Below are 23,293 nucleotides of genomic sequence, written 5' to 3'. Positions count from 1 at the left end.
CAGAAAAATGAAAATTTTTCTGAAGAGGGGTCTAGGCCCGAAACATCAGCCTTCCTGCTCCTCTGATGTTGCTTGACCTGCTGTGTTCATCCAGCTCTACACCTTGTTAGCTCAGATTCTCCAGCATCTGCAGTTCCTACTATCTCCTCTCAACCCGATACTATGTGACTTCACCTTTTGTACCAGTCTGCCATGAAGGACCTTGTCAAAGGCTTTATTGAAGTCCATGTAGACAACATCAACCATTTTTCCCTCATCAATCATCTTTGTCACTTCCTCAAAAAACTCGATCAAGTTAGTGAGACATGACCTAACCAGCATAAAATCATGCTGTTTATTGCTAATCAGTCCATTTGCTTCTAAAAGCATATAGATCTTGTCCCTGAGAATCTTTTCCAATAATCTCCCTACCACTGACATGAGGCTCACAGGCCTGTAAATTCCTGGATTATCCCTGTTACACTTTTTAAACAGTGGGACAACATTAGCTATTCCCCAGTCCTCTGGGACTCACCTGTGGCCAAAAAGGATACAAAGATGTCTGTCAATGCTTCAGCATTTGTTCTCTTGCCTCCTTCAACATTCTGAGATAGATCCCATCAGGACTCACCCCTGACATCTTAATACTTTTATATTGCACAACACCTCTTCGTTTTTAATAGCAACTTGGCTTAGAAATTTGATGCTCCCTTCCCTGAGATCATCCTCCACCAATTCTTTCTCTTTGGTGAATACAGACACAAAGTATTTGTTTAGGAACTCACCTACCTCTTCTGGATCCACACAGATTCCCTCCTTTGTCCTTGAATGGGCCAACCCTTTCCCTGGCTACCCTTTTGTTTTTTATATATGAATGAGAAGCTGTGGGATTCTCCTTAATCCTGTTTGCTAACGACTTTTATGACCCCTTTTAGCCCTTGTAATTCCTTTTTTAAGTTCTTTTCAATTTCCTTATATACTTAACATAGAACATAGAACAGTACAACACAGTACAGGCCCTTCAGCCCACAATGCTGTGCCAACCTATTATCCTACTCAGATCAAACTACCCTGCATACCCTACATTATACTATCATCCAAGTGCCTCTCCAAGAGTTGCTTAAATGTCTCTAATGTATCTGAGTCCATTACCACCGCCAGCAGTGCATTCCATGCACCCACCACTCTCTGTGTAAAGAACCTACCTCTGACATCTCCCCTATACCTACCTCCAATCACCTTAAAATTATGTCCCCTCGTAATAGTCATTTCTGCCCTGGGAAAAAGTTTCTGGTTATCCACTCTATCTATGCCTTTCATCATCTTGTACACCTCTATCAAGTCATCTCTCATCCTTCTTCGCTCCAATGAGAAAAGCCCTAGCTCCTTCAACCTTTCGTCATAAGACCTGCCCTCCATTCCAGGCAGCATGCTGATAAATCTCCTCTGCACCCTCTCTAAAGCTTCCACATCCTTCCTATAATGAGGCTACCAGAACTGAACACAATATTCCAAGTGTGGTCTAATCAGGTTTCATAGAGCTGCAGCATAACCTCGTGGCTCTTAACCTCAATTCCCCTGCCAATGAAAGCCAACACACCATACGCCTTCTTTACAACCCTATCAACTTGGGTAGCAACTTTGAGGGATCTATGGACGTGGACCCCAGGATCCCTCTTTTCCTCCACATTGCTGAGAATCCTGCCGTTAACCCTGTATTCTGCATTCAAATTCAACCTTCCAAAATGAATCACTTCACACTTTTCTGGGTTGAATTATATCTGCCACTTCTTTGCCCAGCTCTGCATCCTGTCAATGTCCCGTTGCAACCTACAACAGTCCTCCATGCTATCGACAACTCCGCCAACCTTTGTGCCATCAGCAAACTTACTAACCCACCCTTCCACTTCCTCATCCAAGTCATTTATAAAGATCACAAAGAACAAAGATCCCAGAACAGATCCCTATGGAACACCACTGGTCACCAAGCTCTAGGCTGAATACTTTCCATCTACTACCACCCTCTGTCTTCTATTGGACAGCCAGTTTTGCATCCAGACAGCCAAATTTCCTTGAATCCCATGCCTCCTTACTTTCTGAATGAGCCTATCATGGGGAACCTTATCAAATGCCTTGCTAAAATCCATATACACACCACATCCACTGCTCTGCCTTCATCAATGTGTTTTGTCACATCCTCAAAGAATTCATGGTGGCACCGTGGCTCAGTGGTTAGCACTGCTGCCTCACAGCACCACGGACCTGGGTTCAATTCCACTGCCAGGTGACTGTCTGTGTGGAGTTTGCATATTCGCCCACGTCTGCGTGTGTTTCCTCTGGGTGCTCCGGTTTCCTCCCACTGTCCAAAGATGTGCAGGCTAGGTGGATGGGCCATGCTGAATTGCCCGTAGTGTTCAGGGATAGGTGGGTTATAGGGGGTTGGGTTGCTGTGGACTTGTTGGGCCGAAGGGCCTGTTTCCATACTGTAGAGATTCTATCAATTCAATAAGGCTTGTGAGGCATGAACTGCCCCTCACGAAGCCATGCTGACTATTTCTAATATAGACTTCAAGGGCTTTGTCAATTCGACCTTATGTATGCTTCCTTTTTCTTTTTGACCAAGGTCATAACATTCCTGGTCTTCCAAGGTTCACGTAACTTGCCATATCCATCCTTCATTTTCACAGCAACCATGCCACTTCTGAACTAAATTTACTGCCGTTTGAAATACTCCCACATGTCCAATGTGGATTTACCCTCATACAACTGCCTCCAATCAACACTCTCCAGTTCCTGCCTAATTATTGTTGCATTATGGCAGTGTGGAAAGGTTTAGGCATCGGACTTCCCTACCAAAACTTAATTCTGATAGTGGTGGGAAGGTTGCAGGATTCTGTTATGTGAACATTGTACCAATGGTTACATTGACCAAGCCCAGGAAGAGACCTTTGAGGAGGTTCTTCAGTCTGGAGGTCTAATTTATACTCTAAAACCTTGTGATCTTGTAATGAGCAGGAGAAATGGCAGAGCTGAGGAAGGTAAACTTCCCCGACCTGGATGAAGCTTATGCAAGCAGAAAACTCCAATTATTTAATGCATGTTCCAGTCTATTCAGCAAACAAGGACGATAATTTTGAAATTCTAGGTGTTTATTACCATGTATGTACTTACTGTATCAACATTTCAATTTGATTGACAATTAATTCAAGCCCGATGAAGGTTATCTAATCTTACGTTGAAGAAAACCAATATGAAATTCATTAATCAATTACAAAAGGGCATGTTTACAGTCGGCATCCTTCCCAGTATGATTCATGACCACTTAAAGGCTGTACAAATGATTAAAGCATTCAATCGCATTTTAACACTGGAAAGCCATAAGATGACACAAGGCATAAGAACAGAAGTAGGCCATTCAGCCCATTGAGTCTGTTCCACCAGTCAATGAGATCATTCTGATCTAATAATCCTCAAAGACACTTTCCTGCCCTTTCCCCAAAATCGACGATTCCTTTACTGATTAAAAACCTGTCTATCCCAGCCTTCAAAGTATAATAAATTAAGGAGGAGAATTCCTTGAAATCCAGTATAAGATGTGTGTTCATTCTTGTGTCAGTGGATATTAATGAAACTCCCTCCCAGCTTCTATTTGAATAGAGCTGCTGTTGATCATCTTCCAGGGTGGTCAGATTACCAGCTATTGTTCCATTTCACCATATCGCTGAGGTTATTCTTAGGTATCACTGGCTGACCAAAGACGTAGCACTTGTCAAGATATTTCATATTTATTCGTAGGGTGTTGTCATCGTTGGCTAGATCAGCATATCCTGCCCAACCCTAATCAACCAGAGGGCAGTTAACAGTCAATGATGTCACTGTGGGTCTGGAGTCACGTGCAGTCCAGACCAGGTAAGGATGGCTGATTTCCTTCCCTAAAGGACATTAAAGCTGTAAGTTGAACAAAAGTTGAAACTACTCCTCAGATCAGAAGGCTTAGATGAAGAAAGAATAAACATTAATACTTAGAAGAACTTCAGTGTTACAACTAAGTATGTGTAGGATTTGGCATTGATTTATTCAGTCAGGGGGGGAAAAAATCAACTTTTTAAACTATGATTCAAACTCTAAAACTTTCCACAATTTTAAATGACCATAGGACGATAAGATATTGGAGCAGGATTATACCCATTCAGCTCCACCATTCAATTATGGCTGCCATGTTTCTCAACCTGTCTTCTCCCCATAACCCTTGATTCCCTTACTAATCAAGAAGACATCTATCTCTGTCTTAAATAAACTCATTGTCATGGCCTCCACTGTATTCTGTAGCAATGAGTTCCACAGATTCACCACCCTCTGCCTGAAGAAATTCCTCCTGATCTCAGTGCTAAAGGCTTATCCCTTCGCTGAGGCTGCACCCTCGGGACCTAGTCTCCTAAGAGTGGAAACATCTTCTCCACGTTCACTCTATCCAGGCCTCTCATTATTTGGTAGGTTTCAGTGAGATGCCCCCCTCATCGTTCTCAACTCTATCGAGTACAGACACAGAGTCCTCAAATGCTCCTCATATGAGAAGTCTTTCATTCCTGAGATCATTCTTGTAAACCTCCTCTGGACCCCTTCCAATGACAGCACATGCTTCCTTAGGTAAAGGGCCCAAAACTGCTCATAAAGTTCCACAGCTTTTTATAGCCTCAACCATACATCTCTGTTCTGGTATTCTAGTCCTCTTGAAAAGAATGCCAACATTTCATTTGCCTCCTAACTGCCAACTAAACTGCATGTTAACCTTAAGAGAATCCTGAACTGGGACTCCCAATTCCCTTGGGGCATGAGATTTCCAAACCTTTCCCCATTTAGAAAACAGAATATGCGCTATTCTTCATACCAAAGTGTATAAGCTCATACTTTCCCACATTGTATTCCATCTGCCACTTCTTTGCCCAATCTCCTAGCCTGTCCAAGTTCTTCTGCAACCTGTGTGCCTCCTCAGCACTACCTATCCTTCCACCTTTCTTTGTGTCATCTGCAAGTTTTGCAACACTGCCCTCAAGTTACTGAAATAACTGCACAGAGGCTGGTATCCCATCACCAAGTCACCCTTTATGTACATGTGCGCCATACATGGGCTCTGACCGGCCAGCTCAGAGCCAGTCCCAAGAATGAGGAGATTGTCTGAATTCCCAGTTTATATCTGCCAGCCAGGGCTCCCTGATTGGCCCAGGTTAATAATCCCAATCGAGGATTTCATTCTGAATGAGCCTGTGCCTCATATGACAGTGTGCAGGAAGTGGGCTAGTCAGCCTGCCTCGGTCTTGAGCCTATTGAATCTTTTCTGTGGCCAATTTATGGTCACGATGAAAGCCTCATTCGCCATTGCCAATACATACAGCTGGAAGACAGGGAGATGGTCGGGCCAGTGGAGTCTGATGCTTGTAGTCAAAAATATAAAGTCTTTGTTAATAAATCCGGTAGCTTTCTTGCAGGGAGGAGTGAAAATGTGGGAGTAACTATTTGCACTGAGTGATTGAGGTGAATATAGAATAAATGCATCTAAGCTGAAGCTAGATGCATTGGAGAAAGATTAGGTTATGTTGATATTACGGGAAAAGGAGAAGTGAGAGGAGACAAATACAAAATAGATAAAGATGATGTGAAATAAGTGTGATTAATGGCTTCATTATTGTGTCATCAGTAGAATTCTGTGTAAACCATTTCCCAGAAAATGACCGAGTGCAAAGCTGGAAACACAGAGTGGAATATTGCTTGTTGCAAACTCAGGGGCGTAATGTTTTGAGGCAGTAGTAAATCCTGGGCCAAACTGGCACTTATTGGCACCATGAATCAACACACTCAAAGTGAAAAGATTGGGGAAAATTGACGTAATGATGTTAATGGCTACAATATCTCTTGCCACATCAGGGCTGAGTCACTCACATTGTGTAAGTGAGTTAATGATTCAAAATCACCATAAAGATTCACACCTTTATCCTCTCCAGATGAAGAAATCCCTATAAAGCAAGGCAGCAGAGTGGAGAAAGGCTTTCTCATCTTGTTGGGTTATGCAGAGAGAATTTCCTCACAATGGCCTTCAATGGACATTATGAACTACACAGCCAGGTCAATTTTGCACCATTTATGAAAGCTATTGGTGAGTGTCAAGACTTTCAGTCTGCTTGTGTGTTTCAAATCATGGCATAAAATTCTAAGGTATTAACATAGCCTCTGAGGTCAATGTAAATGTGTTCATTAGGCAAGCCAAAAGTTAAATAACCAGCTTCAGTTGCTCGTACTGTAAAGGCTGAGACTTGACTGTTTCAACTGATAGCAAAATGTTTGAGTTAAAACTGGTTTCCTATACAGAGAGAGTGAGGTAGCTCCTGATCTTGTGTGATGGCTGTGACTGGCCAGTCTATTTGCCTTCTCTCTGAATTTGTGATCGATGGCAGAGAAAACATCAGGAGCGATGTGGAGCAGGCAGGGAATTCTGTGTCAACTGTAATAATGCCACATAAGACCCAAGATTGATCCCAGCAGCTCCATATCAGACAACTCACAAGCACAACCCTTGTGTTGATGAGTCAGTACCACATTTTCAGGGATTCTAGAAATGAGCTTTCTTAGATATCAAACAACTAGCTTACCAAAAAAGTACCTGGTGTTGCTTTATAGCTGTAAGGAGGAATAAGGAGAGGCTGGATAGGCTGGGACATTTTTCCCTGTAGGAGACTGAGGGGGCGACCTTACAGAGGTCTATAAAGTCATGAGAGGCATAGATAAGGTAGGTGGTCGACAGCTTTTCCCCATAGTAGGGGAGTCTAAGACTAGACAGCATAGGTTTAAGTTGAGAGGGAAGAGATATAAAAGGGTCCAGAGGGGCAATTTTTTCACACAGAGGATGATGAGTGTCTGGAACAGGCTGCCAGAGGTAGTCGTGGAGGCAAGTACAATTTTGTCATTTAAGAAAAATTTGGACAGGTACATGGATCGGATATGGACCAAATGCGGGCAAATGGGACTAGTTTAATTGTGAAAACTGGGCAGCACAGACAAGTTGGGTCGAAGATCAAAAACAAAGTTGCTGGAAAAGCTCAGCAGGTCTGGCAGCATTTGTGAAGTAAAAAATCAGGGTTAACGTTTCGGATCCGGGGAAGATCCTGTTTTCATGTTGTGAACCTCTATGACTCTATCCACTTTAAACAGTTCTGACCATTAACAAATACAGTTAGAGGCAGTTAAAGGCATTTTCTCACAGCTTAATGTACAGCCATTCCATTCTCCACTCGTTGTCGGTCTAGCATATGTTCAGATAAACTTAGGAAACATTCTAACTAGCTGAAAAATTGCATCTCCTGCACTATTAAATTAGCAATTCAGCTACTGAACTGAAATGATTATTTTCATCATATTCTGTCAATCTGTCACTGTAGCTACAAATGCAATGCGTTTAAATACAGTAACCAACAGTCACCTATTTATTTCAATATTGTGTTTAGAAACCTCAAGCCTGTATCCTTCTACCTCTACCTTCTATTCCTTTTGAGCAAATAGTGAAATATCAAGGCTTGCTAACCAATTGATCAATTTCCAAAGTGAAAGAAGGCGATTGCTTTAAAACAAAAAGTGGCACTTTGGGAGGTCTAATCTGAGACACATGATTGAAACCTAGGAGGAGACATTAGATCAAAATATTCTCCATTACGGCGGCTCTCCCTCAACCGGACCTAATTTGATGCCTATTGGGTTACGACATAGCAGCTAAAATTGAATGGAATCAAAGTGTTGCCTTCAGTTTAGGTACCAGTCTTTGATCATTCTGTAACCGTGCCACCACTGAGTTAAGGTTATTGGTTCAAGTCCAGCACCAAAAAAGGACACTCTAGTGCCGTGATGAAGGAATGCTGCATGATCTGAGACACTCTTTCATCAATCCAAGGTCCTGTCTGCCTTCCGGGGAGTGCATTACATGACTGAAACATTTCATATAGTGATTTGCACAACTACCAGATAGCTCATAATGCTGTACCATCTGATGTACTTTGAAGGGTGGTGCATGAATCACAGAAAATTAATATGCAGGTACAGCAGTTACTAAGGAAAGAAAATGGAATTTTGACGTTTATCACTATAAAAGTAAGAAAGTGTTGCTGCAACTGTACAAGGCAATAGTGAGACCACACCTGGAGTACTCAATACAATTTTGTCTCTTAGTTGAGGAGGGATGTAGTTGCATTGAAGGCAGTTCAGAGGAGGCTCACCTGATAGATTCCCTAGATGAGTAATTTGTCTTATGAAGAAAGATTGAACACTTTAGGCCTGTATTCTCAAGTGTTTTGGATGACACTGTGGTTAGCACTGCTGCCTCACAGCGCCAGGGACCCACTGATTTGATTCCACTCTCGGAGGACTGTTGAGTTTGCACATTCTCCCTGTGTCTGTGTGGGTTTCCTCTGGATACTCCAGTTTCCTCTCACAGTCCAAAGATCCAAAGATCCCACAGGTTAGGTGGATTGACCATGCTAAATCGCCCATAGTGTCCAAGGATGTGCTGGCTAGGTGGACTAGCCACGGGAAATGCAGAGAAACAGTAGGGGGTTGGGTTCTGGTGGGATGCTCTTCAGAGGGTTTGTGTGGACTCAATGGGCCAAATGGCCTGCTTCCACACTGTAGGGAATCTATGATTCTGTGAATAAAAGGAGATCTAATTGAGGTGTATGAGTTGCTAAAGGGGAGTGATAAAGTAGACGTAGAAAGAATGTTTCCCCTTGTAGTGCACTGCTTCCAAATGGTGCCATGGGATCTTTCACATTCCTCCAAGCAACTAAATGGGGCCTTGGCTTAAAGTCTTGTCAAAAGGCAGAACTCTGACTGTGCAGCGCTCCCTCAGTATGCTTCTGGTATGTGAACCTTAATCCTTGTACTCCAGCTCTGGAGAAACCCTGCGGCTCAGAGGTCACAGAGCCACATCTGACAGTTGACTATCCTTTGAAAGTGCTTCATTGATTGTAAATAACATGAGTAAGTAAACACTGTGATCTTTCAGAGATTGACATATGTTGTAATATTATGACTGCCATAATGCCCACTATAAAGCTGATGTTAAAATTTAATTAACAAGCGACCAAAAATAAAGAATCAATTTTCAGAAGTCCTAAATAAATTAATTATACTCTTTCGGCAGCACAGTACTTGAATATTGGTGAGCAAAGCTGTTCATCTTATTCTCATCAGGATATTTCACAAGAATACAAATTCAAAATGAGAACCAACATCTGTATTGCATGAGAGGGAATGATAAGTGGTTGTCAAGTGGACTCTGATTGGCAGAGGTATTGCCATGGAGAATGCAGTCATTAATGCCGAATGACAATTAACAGCTCAAGTTTAAATTTTAAACCAGGCAATTTGACTTTTTTTTGTCAAGCAATTGACCTGTGAAATGGACAAGCTAATGGCTGTCATCTACTTTGTTGACTTGAAACAGGTATGTTCTCTCTGTCTGCAAAAATTAGGGCCCTGTCTACTAATATATGTTGCTTCCAGTATGTTTGACTAATGTCCTTCCAGGAAGAAAACTGCCATCCTTACCTGGTTTGGCCTACTTGTGACTCCTGACCCATTGTAATGTGTTTGATTATTAACTGCTTTTTCAGATGGACAATAAATGCTGGCCTAGCCCGCAATGCCCTCATCCTATGAATGAATTTAAAAAATGTGCAAGTGTGTCACGTTGTGAGCCTGATTGATACTCCTAAATTTTTGACCATGTAATTATCTGCACACTCTGGAATATCCAATAAATGTTGACCAATTGCAGAATCACATTTTATGTTGGACACTATGTTGTAAGTTTTACAAGTATGAGTTGTTTGGGTAAGGTCAGTACCTTGCTTGGTGCAAACAACCAAATAAATATGATCTAACAATCTTTGGGATACTTGGCCGACCTTCCTTGCATCACACTGGCACTGAAATTCTTGTATCACATTACTCATTTTTCATTTTTCATTTTTCCATTTGATTCATTTACCTTATGAGTTCAAGCCCTGGAAGGGGACCTTAATGCTTGATTCCTCTCCATATCTTTTGATCCTTTTAGCCCTTCATCTTTCTTGAAAGTCTTCAATGTTTTGGCATCAACAGTTTCCTGTGACAGAGAATTCCACAAACTCACCACTCTCTAGGTGAAGAAATTTCTCCCCATCTCTGCCCTAAATAGCCTACCCCGTACCCTGGCACTGTGACTCCTTGTTCTGGACTTCCAGGTCACCAAGAATGTCCTCCTACATCTCTGTCCTGTCTTATCCTGTAGAATTGTATAGATTTCTGAGATCCCTCCTCCATTCTTCTGAACTCCAGTCAATATAGTTCTAAGTGATCTAGTCTCTATCCCTACATCAGTCCCACCATCCCAGGAATCACTCTGGTAAAGGGAGAAGCAGCTAGCCTTGCTTTATTTCAGTTGTCTACAAGATTCTCAATCTCATCTCTCAAGCTATATTCAAATCTTGAACTCATTCTGCCTTTGGTTTGACAATTTTTCAGGCCCTCTCTATTCTTCTATTCACTTCCATTTCACCCATTGTGAAGTCTTTGGTTATTCAAACGTGTCAGTTCCTATCAATAATCCTGTTGGTCTTGTGCAATTTCCAGGACTCTCAGACAATTTGATTGAACAAGGGAAGGACAGAAAAAGTACTTCAGAAATTGTCGAAACTGGAGACCACTTTAAAATCATTGTCACAACGGGCAGTCAAGTGCTGGTTAATGAGTTTACAATTGGAGAGGAGACTGAAATAGAATCTCCCACAGGAGAAAAAGTTAAGGTAACCCTTCCCTCCATTAACTATGAAGGGCATATATTCATCTCATTTTTCAGGCTGTTAGCCGTATTTGACTGTGCAATTCTGTGGCTTAATTTTATATGTTTATTATTCTTAACTAAAGGCTCAAACTGAGATAATTGAAATACAGCAAAGAAGGAGGTTTCTCAGCCTATGTTACTGTGCTAGTATTTTGAAAGAGCTAACCACTTAGTGTCACTCTCTCACACTTTCACCATAACATTGCAACCTCTCTACTCTGACTGCTCATCCAATTTCTTCTGTGTCTATTCTAATTATAAGGAAGAATCACAGCTTGGTTTCAGCACAGCACGAGTCCCTTCAGCCATTTAAGAGCTATGGATATTCTCTAAAAGAGCAATTTAGATTCCCCACCACCCTCTTTCTCTGTAACCCTCCAGTTTTTTTTTCTTAAGTCATGCAGTCATTAAGGTCTATAGCATGGAAACAGGCCCTTTGGCCCAACTTGCCCATGCTGCCCAGTTTTCATAATTTAAACCAGTCCCATTTGCCTGGTCCACATCCACATACCTGTCCAAATGCCCCAGTTGAATTGGCCTCCACTATACTGCTTGACAATGCATTCCATGTCCTAATCACTTGACAGATAAGAATGACTTTTCCTGGTATTGCCTTTAGTTCTTTTGCCAACTGTCAGTTTAACCTGCAAGACCCATGTAACAATTTTTCCATGAACTGGGTGAGATTCTGCAACTTTTATATGATTTATATGATTGAAAAGCATTAATTCCAGTTCCTGTATGGAATAGCCTGACTAGTGAGCAGGCATTTATATAAAGCATCTGCAAAGTGAAAAACACACAGCAAATCCAAAATGCAATGTGCCAGAATGAGGCAGTGCCTCACCAGGTTGATAAGGCTGGCCAGATAAGCAAGAAGCCAGTGCTTATTTACTTTATAACATGTTATTTGCTGCAGTTGCTGCTCACAATTTCTTTCTCTGAGGGAAACCAAATGCAGACTGAGTGACTGCTATGCTCAGTCCAACTACAGGATCCTAAGCTTCTGATCACTTGCCATTTCAATATCCCACCCTGTTCTCACACTCACATCTCTGCAGCTACAGTGAAGCTCACTGCAAACTGAACAAACAGCACCTCACTTTCTGTTCAGGCACTTTACAACCTTCATCAAGGTCACAACTTCAGACAACAAGATGGGAATCCTTTTTCATAAACACCACCCCTTTCCCCTAGTGTCAGTTTCATGTTTTTCATGGTTTTGCTTTCAGCCAGAGCTCATCTTTATTCTGTCATTAGAACCTACTCTGGATTTATGTCGTGGCTTTGCAATAACCAGCTATCAACAGCCAGGGGGCTCCCACTGACATGAAACTGAACTGGACTAGCCACATAAACACAGTGGTTACACGAGCAGGTCAGAAGCTAGGAATCCTGTGGCAAGTAACTCACCTCCTGACTCCCCAAAGCCTGTCCACCATCTACAAGGCACAAGTCAGAAGTGTGATGGAATACTCCACACTTAGAGTCACAGAGCTGTTCAGCATGGAAAGATACCCTTCGGTCTGTCTCATCTATACCAACCAGATATCCTAAATTAATCTAGTCCCCTTTGCCAGCATTCGGCCCATATCCCTCTAAACCCTTCCTATTCATGTACACATCCAGATGCCTTTTAAATGTTGCAATTGTACCAGCCTCCAACACTTTCTCTGGCAGCCCTTCCCATATACACACCACACCCTGCATGAAAACTTTGCCCCTTAGGTCCCTTTTGTATCTTTTCCTTCTCACCTTAAACCTATGCCTTCTAGTTTTGGACTCCCTTACCCTGGGAAAAAAGACCTTTGCTATTCACCCTATCCACGCCCCTCATGATTTTATAAAAACACTATATGTTCACCCCTCATCTTTCTTATAGCAGGGAGACCAGAACTGATTGCAGTATTCCAAAAGTGGCCTCAACAATGTCCTGTACAGCTGCAACATGACCTTCCAACAGCTATGCTCAATGCACTGACCAATAAAGGCAAGCATACCAAACACCTTCTTCACTATCCTGTCTATCTGTGACTCTACCTTCGAGAAACTATGAACCTGCATCCCAAGGTCTCTGTTTGGCAACACTCCCCAGGACCCTACCACTAAGTGTATAAGCCCTGGCCTGGTTTGTCTTATCAAAATACAACACCTCATATTTATCTGTATTGAACTCCACCTGCCACTCCTTGGCCCATCGACCCATCTGATCAAGGTCCCGTTGTACTTTGCGATAACATTCTTTACTGTCCACTACATACACTTGCATTACATATACTACATACACTACATACACACAACATTTGTGAGGTGATTCATTTTGGAAGGACAAACTTGAAAGCAGAACACAGGGTTAATGGAAAGATTCTTGCCAGTATGGAGGAGCAGAGGGGTCTTGGGGTTCATGTCCACAGTTCCCTGAAAGCAGGTGAATAGAGTTGTTAAGAAGGCGTATGGTGTGTTAGCTTTCATTAATAGAGGGATTGAGTTCAAGAGCTGTGAAGTTACGCTCCAGCTATACAAAAGCCTGGTTCGGCCACATCTGGAGTATTGTGTCCAGTTCTGGTTGCCTCATTACAGGAAAGATGTGGAAGCGTTGGAAAAGGTGCAGAGGAGATTTACCAGGATGTTGCCTGGAATGGAGGGAAGTTCTTACGAGGAAAGGTTGAGAGAGCTAGGGCTTTTCTCTCGAGAACGACGAAGGATGAGAGGTGACTTGATAGAGGTGTACAAAATGATCAGAGGTATAGATAGAATAGACAGCCAGAGACTTTTTCCTAGGGTGGAGGTAGCTATTATGAGGGGGCATAGTTTTAAAGTGAGTGGAGGTAGATACAGGGGAGACGTCAGAGATAGGTTCTTTACTCAGAGAGTGGTCGGGGCGTGGAATGCATAGCCAGAGAGGGTGGTGGAGTCAGCCTCATCAGGGGCATTTAAGTGGCCATTAGATAGGCATATGGATGATAGTATAAGGTAGGGGTGGAGGTTAGATAGTCCTTAGGATTAGAGTAAAAGTTCGGCACAACATTGTGGACCGAAGGGCCTGTACTGTGCTGTACGGTTCTATATTCTATACCAATTTTGGTGTTATCTGCAAACTTACTAACCATACCTCCTATTTTCACATCCAAATCATTAATATAAATGATGAAAAGCAATGGACCCAACAATGGTCCTTGCGGCACACACCTGGCCACAGGTCTCTAGTCCAAAAAACAACCCTCTACCACCGTCTGTCTCCTACCTTCAAGTTAATTTTATATCCAAATGGCTAGCTCTCTCTGGATTCCATGTGATCTAATCTTGCTAACAGTGTACCATGAAGAACCTTGTCGAAAACCTTGATGAAGTCCATATAGGCAACATTCACCACCGTGCCTTTATCAATCTTCATTGTCACTTCTTCAAAAAACTCAATCAAATTAGTGAGGCACTATTTCCCTTGCACAAAGCCATGTTGACTATCTCTAATCAGTCCTTGCCTTTCCAAATATGCATAAATCCTACCCCTCAGAATCCCTTCCAACAACTTACCCATCACATAAGCCTCACTGGTCTACAGTTCCCTCACTTTTTCTTAACACCTTCCTGAATTAATGGCACCCCATTAGCCACTCTCCAGTCTTCTTGCACCTCACCTGTGGCTATTGATGATACAAATATCTCAGCAAAGGGCTCAGCAATCTCTTCCCTTGCTTCCCACAAAGTTCTAAGTTATACCTGATCAGGCCTGGGGATTTGTTCTCCTTTATGTGTTTTAAGACATCCAGCACGTCCTCCTCTGTAATATGGACACTTTTCAAGATATCACAATATATTTTTCCAATTTCTCTAACTTCAATATCCTTCTCCACAGTAAATACTGACATGGCATGGTGTGAGGGTGGCACGGTCACTCAGTGGTTAGCACTGTTGCCTCACAGCACCAGGGACCCGAGTTCAATAACAGTCTCAGGTGGCTGTCTGTGTGGAGTTTGCACATTCTCCCCCTGTCTGTATGGATTTCCTCCAGGTGCTCCGGTTTCCTCCCACAGTCCAAAGATGCGAAGGGTAGGTGGATTGGCCATGCTAAATTTCCCGTAGTGCCCAGGGATGTGTAAATTTGGTGGATTAACCATGGGGCTTACAGGGACAGCGTGGGGGGTGGGGGGTGGGGGTGAAGGGCGTGGTGCGAGTTGGGTGGGATGCTCCTCACAGAGTTGGTGTGTACTCGTTTGGCCAAATTACCTGTTTCCATACTGCAGGGATTCTATGGAAATACTTGTTTAGTATCTCCCCCATCTCTTGCGGTTCCACACACAGGCAGTCTTGTTGATCTTCAAGGGCGCCATTCTCTACCGAGTTACACTTCTGCCCTTAATATATTCGTAGAACCTCTTTGGATTCTCCTTAACCCTACTTGCCAAAGCAATCTCATGTCCTCATTTTGCCCTCCTGATTTCCCCCTTGAGTATACTCTTACTGCCCTCATACTCCTTGAGGAATTCACTCGATTCCAGCTGTTTATACCTACCATATGCCTCTTTCTTTATGTTGACCAGAGCCTCAAATTCTCCAGTCATCCAGCATTCCCTACACCTACCAGCCTTGCCCTTCACACTAACAGGAAGATAATGTCTCTGGACTCACGTTATCTCATTTTTGAGGGCCTCCCATTTTCCAACCATCTTTTTATCTGTGAATAGCTTCTCCCAATCGATTTTGGAAAGTTCTTGCCTAATACTGTCAAAATTCGCCATACTTCAGTTTAGAACTTTAACTTCTAGATCCAGTCTATCCTTTTCCATATCTGTTTTAAAACTAATAGAATTATGGTCACTGGCCCCCAAAGAGCTCCCCCACTGACACCTCAGTTACCTGCCCTGCCTTCGTTCCCAAGAGTAGGTCACATTTTGCACCTTCTCCAGTAGGTACCGAATCAGAAAATTTTCTTGTACACACTTAACAAGTTCCTCTCCATCCAAACCCTTGACACAATGGTACTCCCAGTCTATGTTAAGAAAGTTAAAATCCCCGACCATTATCACACTATTATTCTTACAGATAACTGAGATCTCCTTATAAATTTGCTTCTCAATTTCCGGCTGACTATTGCGAGATCTATAGTACAATCCCAATAAAGTGAGCAACTTTTTATTATTTCTCAGTTCCACCTAAATAACTTAAATGGACATACTCCCAGGAATAAAAGATAACACAATGTGGAGCTGGAAGAACACACAGCAGGCCAAGCAGCACAGAGGAGCAGGAAAGCTGACGTTTCGGGAAAGGTCCCAACCCGAAACGTCAACATTCCTGCTCCTCTGATGCTGCCTGGCCTGCTATGTTCCTCCAGCTCCACACTGTGTTATCCCTGACTCCAGCATCGGCAGTTCTTACTATCTCTGATGCTCCCAGGAATATTCTCCTTAAATACAACAGTAATGTTATACCTAATCAAAAACGCCATCCCCCATTGTCTCTTGGCCCCCTTTCTATTCTTCCTACAGCATCTATATCCTGGGACATTAAGCTACCTGTCCTGCTACTTTTCTGTCACAGCTATGATATCTCATTCCAATGTTCCCAACCACGCCCTAAGTTCACTTGCCTTACCTGTCAGGCCTCTTGCATTGAAATAAATTCAGTTTAATTTACCAGTCTTATCTTGTTTTCTGTGCTACTCTTACCTGACTCAACTATTTGATTTGCACCTCTTCTCAACTGTACCAGCCTCAGACTTATCTCTTTTTCTCTCTATCTCTTTGGGTTCTCTTACCACAACCACCCACACCCCCACACACCACCACTTTTACTAGTTTAAATCCTCTCGAGTAGCACTAGCAAACCTCCCTGCCAGGATATTGGTCCACTTCCAATTCAAGTTTAACTCATTCTTCTTATGCAGGTCACTTCTATCCCAGAAGACATTCCAGTGATCCAAAATGCAAATCCCCATCCCCTGCACCAGCTCCTCAACCACGCATTCATCTGCTCCAGCCTCTTATTCCTACTCTCACTAGCATGTGGCACCAGGAGTAATCCTGATATTATTACCCTTGAGTACCTACTTTTCAACTTCCTGTCTAATTTCCTGTATTGTCTTTTCAGAACCTCGTCCTTTTCTCTTCCTATGTTGTTAGTTCTAATGTGTACAACAACTTCCTGCTGGTCCCTCTCCCCTTCAAGAATATTCTGCTGCCTATCTGAGACATCCTTGACCCTGTCACCAGGGAGGCAACACCCCATTCTGATGTCTTGCTGTCGGCAGCAGAAACATCTATCTGTGCCCCTGACTAGACAGCTCTTATCACAATTGATCACTAAGAGCCTGACCTTTACCTCATTACATTAGAGCTGGTCTTGGTAATAGTAACCTGGCTGTCAGTGCTATATTCCGCTGAGAGTCCAACATCCCCTATATTATCCAAAACAGCATACTTGTTTGAGATGGGGATATCCACAGGAGACTCCTGCACTTCGCGCCTACTCCTCCCACCTTTCCTGGAGGTAACCGATCTCCCAACTGTACCTACGGTTTATCTCCCTTCCTGAAACTGCCATCCATCATACCCCCCTGGTTCCTGTAAATTCCTCATCGCCTTGAACTGCTGCTCCAACCAAGCCATGCGATCTGATAGGATTCGCAACCAAACACACCTTCTGCAGACATAATCATCAGGAATATTGAAATTCTCCCTAATCTCCCACATCCGACAAGAAGAGTACTTCATTCTACTAAAGCCATTTTTGCACCTTAACAGTCTACAAACCCAGAAAATTGCACAGTCTTATTGCTCTAAAACCACTGCTCTAAGATAACAATACTGATGTTTTATATTTAATCAAGAGACAGAGCTCCCCTCACCCTACTCACTATTATAGATTAACAAAAAAAACTAAGATTTATAAGTTTTATAAGGTTTAAAGACAAACACTTAGCTGCTTCAGGCTGTGAAATCCTGACACTCCCAGCTGTAGTTCCAATAATGAGGTCTCTCCAAGGCCAACTGTGAAATTTGGCTGTAGCTCCAACTACACTCAAGAAGCCTGACTCATCCAGGACAAAGCAGCCTGCTTGGTTGGTACCACATCCACAAGCAGACAGTTTCTCTGCCACTGATGCATAGTAGCAGTGTTGTGTACCATCTACAAGATGCACTGCACAACTTCATCAAAAATCCTTACAACAAAACCTTCCAATCTCACAATCACTTCCATCAAGGAGGACAAGGACAGCTGATACATAGGAACATCACCTTCAAGCCACTCATCATCCTGACTTGGAAATATATTGCTGTTTATTCAGTGTTGTGGGTCAAAATCCTGGAATTCTCTCCCTAATGCTGTTGTGGGTCTACCTACAGCACGTGGACTACAGCAGTTCAAGAAAGCAACTCAAGCCTTCTCAAGGGCAACTCAGGATGGAAATGAATACTGCCCTGGCCAGCAATGCCCACATCCAATGAATAATCTAAAAACAAATTGTGAGAGTAGGAATAGGAGGCTGAAGCGGATGAATGTGTGGCTGAGGAGCTGGTGCAGGGGGCAGGGATTTGCATTTTAGATCACTGGAATCTCTTCTGGGATAGAAGTGACCTGCATAAGAAAGATGAGTTACACTTAAATTTGTCTTTTTCTCCATGACACCTTGGATGTGTAATGCCAGTTAACCTTCCCCTGATGTGTCCTTTTATTCCACTTGCTCCTCCTCCCCTTTTTTAACAGAATAAAACTTACAGCATTTCCACATCACTCCTCAGTTCTGAAGAACAGTCATATTGGACTTGAAATGTTAATGCTATTTCTCCGTCCACAGCTGCTGCCAGCCCTGCAGAGTTTCTGCAGCACACTCTGGTTTTGTTATTTCAGATCTCCAGCATTTGCAGCATTTTGCTCCAGTGTTGGTAGTTCTCTGTCCTGTCAGCTAATCAAATCAATTTCCCCATGAGCCCAGATCTGACAGAAATTTCTGGCAGATATGGGGCTAACAAAAACTGAGGATGCTTAAGACTTGTTGCAAATCTGTCTTTTGGTTAAACGTCCTAAAGCTTGTAGCAATATTGTACAACCTTTACTTAGAAAGTTGACGTCCCGATGTTGGACGAGTGAAAATTGAAATACGTGATTGGATACTGGAAACTCAGGTTACTGAGGAACCATGACTATAATATTAAGTTATATTGGTGTCAGGCAAAACTGAATTAGATGCATTTCAAAACCTAATTTTTGATGTCTTATTTCTTAATTACCTAGGCCATAATTAACCGTGATGGGAAAAATAAACTTGTCGCCAAGATACAAAACATTACCTCAGTTACAGAGGTCACTGGAGACCAACTAACAAATGTAAGTTGATGTTAATTCTGTTTTGGGGTTCCTTGTATTTCTCTGTTTGGAATTGTTTAGCTGAACTAGCCATGAGCATCTTAAAGGTGCTGGTCATCTTTACCGACTGTGTGATGTGTGGCAGGGCAACAGGATATGAACTTCAAATTCAATAGCAACGTTTAAGTGGCATCTTGACAGAGATATGACTAAGCAGGGGATAGAGGGATATAGACTGCATAGAGGTGAAAAGTAATTAGTTTAGAAAGGCATCATGTGTTGGTGCTGGCTTGGTGAACTAAAGGACCTGTTCCTGAGCTGTACTGGTCTTTGTTCTTTATTTCATGTGTTCATCAAGGGAGAAAAATGGTCAGGTTTTGAATGTTGCCTCTTGCCCAACAATCTTTGCTTTCCTTATCTCTCACACCCAACAGCAATCAGCAGCAGTATTGGTAAGAAGCCCAATTTGTTTGAGTAGTTTACTGGCACTCCTTATCAAGGGACATATTTCAGCAATGACCAGAGGTTGTGCAAAGTCAATGGAATGATACACAATCATAGAGAATAATAGAGAAAGAACAAAGCTCAGACCAGAGGATGTCAGAATAAAGGCGTGCCAATTTAAGACTGAGATGCCATATGACAGGTTGGTTAGCAAATTAGAAATGTTTGGGATTGACTGGTCCTTGGCAGCATGGATTAAAAGTTTGCTAAAAGTTAAGAAACAGAATATAAGCATAGGTAGGCATTTCTCAGATTGGAGACAAGTTTGAAAGTGGGATCAGTGTTGGGATCCTTACTTTTTCTGATTTGTATAAATGATCTGGAGATGGGTGTTGAGGGCAAAATCTCAATCCTGAACAATTTTGACAGGGTAAAGAGGATATTCTGTTTTCACTTGTTGGTATGTCAGTAACTAGGGAGTCACAATTTCAAGATTGCCGGCAAGAGAGGTAGGAGTGGGACAAGGAGAAATGTCTTTACTCAGATATGTTAGGATTTGGAATGTGCTGCCTGGGAGAATGGTGGAGTGAATTTCATAGAAGGTTTCAAAAGAGAACTGAACATATATTTGGAAGTGATTAATTTAGAGGGCTATTGAGATAGGGCTAGAGAATGGAACTAGCTGGATAACTCTTTTGAGAGCTGGTACAGACATGATGGATTGAATGGCTTCTTCTGTACTGTAAACTTCTATGATTCTAAGATGAGAAAGATTTTTTTTTCTCAGACGGTTGTGGGTCTCTGGAACTCCTTGCCACTGAGAGCTGTGCAGTCAGAGTCCTTATGTATTTTTAAGGCCGAGGTGGATAAATTCTTTATCAATTGGGGAAGCAAAGGTTACAGGGAAAGAGCAGGGAAGTGAATGTGAGGAATGTTAGATCAGCCATAATCCTATTGAATGGGTAAGTAGGCTCAAGGGGCTGAATGACCCACTCCTGTTACTACTTCTTTATGTGCTCAATGTAAAAAGTCATAGAAAAAGGGGTGGAAATCAAGCTCAGTTGTGGATGGTTCTTGTGGCATCTACAGTAACCAATTATTTTTGCAGTATAATCTCACAAGCAAAAATTTAATAAATGGTCAGTGTTATGATCCCAGACATTGTCCAAGTCGGATCCCAGAATGAAATCTGGGTATATCTGGATAGTTTTTTTTATTTTACTTAATATTGTGCTCATAGTCATACAATGCTACAGATTTTCTTTAAAACTAGAGTTTATTACTCAAAAAATGAAAACAAAACATAACAAACCAAGCTATCTTAATGAAGTACACGAGCGGAAACATTTAAATCACTCAGCAAAACAAAGTTTTATCCTTTTCCCAACACCAACATTTTGTATTGATTCAAATCCAGAGAAATTACACCTTTACATCAAATATGTGATCCTATCAAATATGTAAGTTTGAGTAAATCGCTCCTCCAATCTCTCCTGTAAATTGTGAAGTCTTCATTCATGAGTAGTTACAAAACTGAGAGCTTAGACTTTCACAGCCTCTGATAGCCCACAGATGTCTGATTTGGAAGTTGCACAAAGTAAACCTTTCTAAAGAGGTCACTGTGTTTTCCTTGAACTATTCAATATTCCTATTGAGGAGACAAACTATATTTGCTGTGATCCCAATCAGGTCTCCTTCTGAAAGGCCTTTAATTTTTAACCTCTGCGTTTCTTAGGCTAAAATCAATGAATAATTGTGATGAACCAGAAACAATCTCATGGCCTCCAATGTCTATACTCCCTCTCATAAATTAGCTCAATAAAGACAATTTTATATTAAATACTCATGGGATGTAGGTGTTGCTGGCTGACCAGCATTTATTGCCCATCCTAGATGCCCTTCAGAAAGTGGTAGTGAGCTGCCTTCTTGAACTGCTGTGGTCCATGTGTTGTGTTGTGGCCCTGAGGGATTAAATTCCAGGATTTTGCCTCAGCGACACTGAAGGAACAACAATATATTTCCAAGTCGGGCTGGAGAGTGGCTGGGAGGGGAACTTGCAGGTGGTGGTGTATTTACATTAGTATTCCAGAAAGTCCCTGCAGTTTGATATATATTGGATTAGGTCACTGTTTCAGAAGGACTGTCTGACTGACATTTTTTTTAAACTCTTCACAAGAGTATTTGTCCCCATATGCTAATATTTGTCATCCAAACTCTAAAATAATATTAATTAATTATATAAAACAGACGACATTTTATCATCCCAATTATTCAGGCTTTGGTGACATTGGCTGAGGAACTAATGTTTTTCTTTAAACAATACTTTGAGATCTTTATCATCCACCTGGAACACAGAGGAACAGACAGACTGAAGTCATCAGCCTCCCAATATCAATCCCTCAATTCACATCACAAAAACAAATTAACTAACCATTATCACATTGTAGTTTAGGTGAATTTACTACGAGCGATTGGCTTCTGGTTTACCAACATTACAGCAATGATTATGCTTCAAATATGTACTTCATTGGCTGAAACACACTTTGGGGTATCCTAAAGTCATACAAAAGATGCTATATTAATTAATTTTTCCTTCCTTTTGCAATGAATTATTACTTTGGAGTGGAGGTGAACTTTGAAACTGCTGACTCATGGAGGAATGTGCAATTAACCCAGCAAAGCTGTTATCAGTCTCAGAGTTATACAATTTCCCTTGATTAAGTGAAATTACTTCAGTTTTATCTTTTCATTTCAGACCATGACTGTTGGAGATATCGTCTACAAAAGAATCAGCAAGAGGATCAGCTGAGGCCATTGCAGAACACTATGTAGCAAATTGTATCACATTGTATAGTATTAAAATAAAACCTATGCTACTGTCTGATGACTTGTCTGAATTTAATTACCCTTTTGTGACAGGTATTATCAATTATATTTATTGCCATGAATATTAATTACTTTCAAGAAACTTTTCCTCTTGATGAAGGGATAAATGACCAGGTGTGAAAATTTAAGGTAAATGGCAGAAAGTTCTGAGGGGATATGAGGAAAGATTTTTTTTCACTCAGAGAGTTTTGGAACTCACTGTCAATAATGGTGGTAGAAGCTAAAACCCCCATTTCATTGAAGAAGCATGTAGATCCAGAGAAGCTGGGGAATTATAGACCTGTGAGTCTGATGTTGGTTGTTGGTTAAATTATTGGAGGTGACTTTAAAAGATAGGATTTGTGGATATTTAGAGAGGCAAAACTTGATTAGGGATAGTCAGCATGGTTTTGTGTGTGGAAAATCATATCTCACAAATGTGATTGAGTTTTTATTTTAAGAATCCCTGCAGAGTAGGGGCAGGCCCTTCAGCCCAACAAGTCCACACCAAATCTCAGAGTGTCCCACCCAGACCCATCCCCCTGATCTATGCATCCCTGACACCATAGACAATTTAGCATGGCCAATCCACATCTTTGGACTGTGGGAGGAAACTGGAGCACCTGGAGGAAACCCATGCAGACATGGGGAGAATGTGCAAACTCCACACAGACAGTTGCCTGAGGGTGGAATTGAACCCAGGTCCCTAGCATTGTGAGGCAGTAGTGCTAGCCACTGAGCCACTGTGCCACCCCCTTTTTGAGGAAGTTACTGAAGAGATTGATGAAGGCAGAGCAGTAGACGTTGTTTACTTGGACTTTAGTAAAGCCTTCG

General features: G+C 42.0%; 1 protein-coding gene across 1 annotated transcript; it reads left to right on the top strand.

The window, feature by feature from the left end:
* The first annotated feature begins 5,929 nt into the window (after nt 1–5,929).
* On the top strand, nt 5,930–22,473 carry LOC109930547 (fatty acid-binding protein, liver-like). Its single transcript, XM_048601156.1, has 4 exons — nt 5,930–6,130; nt 10,633–10,805; nt 19,079–19,171; nt 22,350–22,473. The coding sequence occupies exons 1-4, from the start codon at nt 6,064–6,066 to the stop codon at nt 22,401–22,403; spliced, it is 387 nt and encodes a 128-aa protein (XP_048457113.1). The 5' UTR covers nt 5,930–6,063; the 3' UTR covers nt 22,404–22,473.
* Nucleotides 22,474–23,293: the final 820 nt, after the last annotated feature.

The sequence above is a fragment of the Rhincodon typus genome, chromosome 1 (genome assembly GCF_021869965.1).
Source record: "Rhincodon typus isolate 14 chromosome 1, sRhiTyp1.1, whole genome shotgun sequence".
NCBI classification, from domain to species: domain Eukaryota; kingdom Metazoa; phylum Chordata; class Chondrichthyes; order Orectolobiformes; family Rhincodontidae; genus Rhincodon; species Rhincodon typus.
Note: the sequence above shows the minus strand (reverse complement) of the source record. Positions and strands in the feature narration are given on the sequence as shown.

Coding starts and splice junctions, on each gene's coding strand:
- LOC109930547 (XM_048601156.1), top strand. CDS start 6,064: ATGGCCTTCAATGGACATTATGAACTACACAGCCAGGTCAATTTTGCA. Junction 6,131..10,632: donor ACCATTTATGAAAGCTATTG/GTGAGTGTCAAG, acceptor TGCAATTTCCAG/GACTCTCAGACAATTTGATT. Junction 10,806..19,078: donor CCACAGGAGAAAAAGTTAAG/GTAACCCTTCCC, acceptor TTAATTACCTAG/GCCATAATTAACCGTGATGG.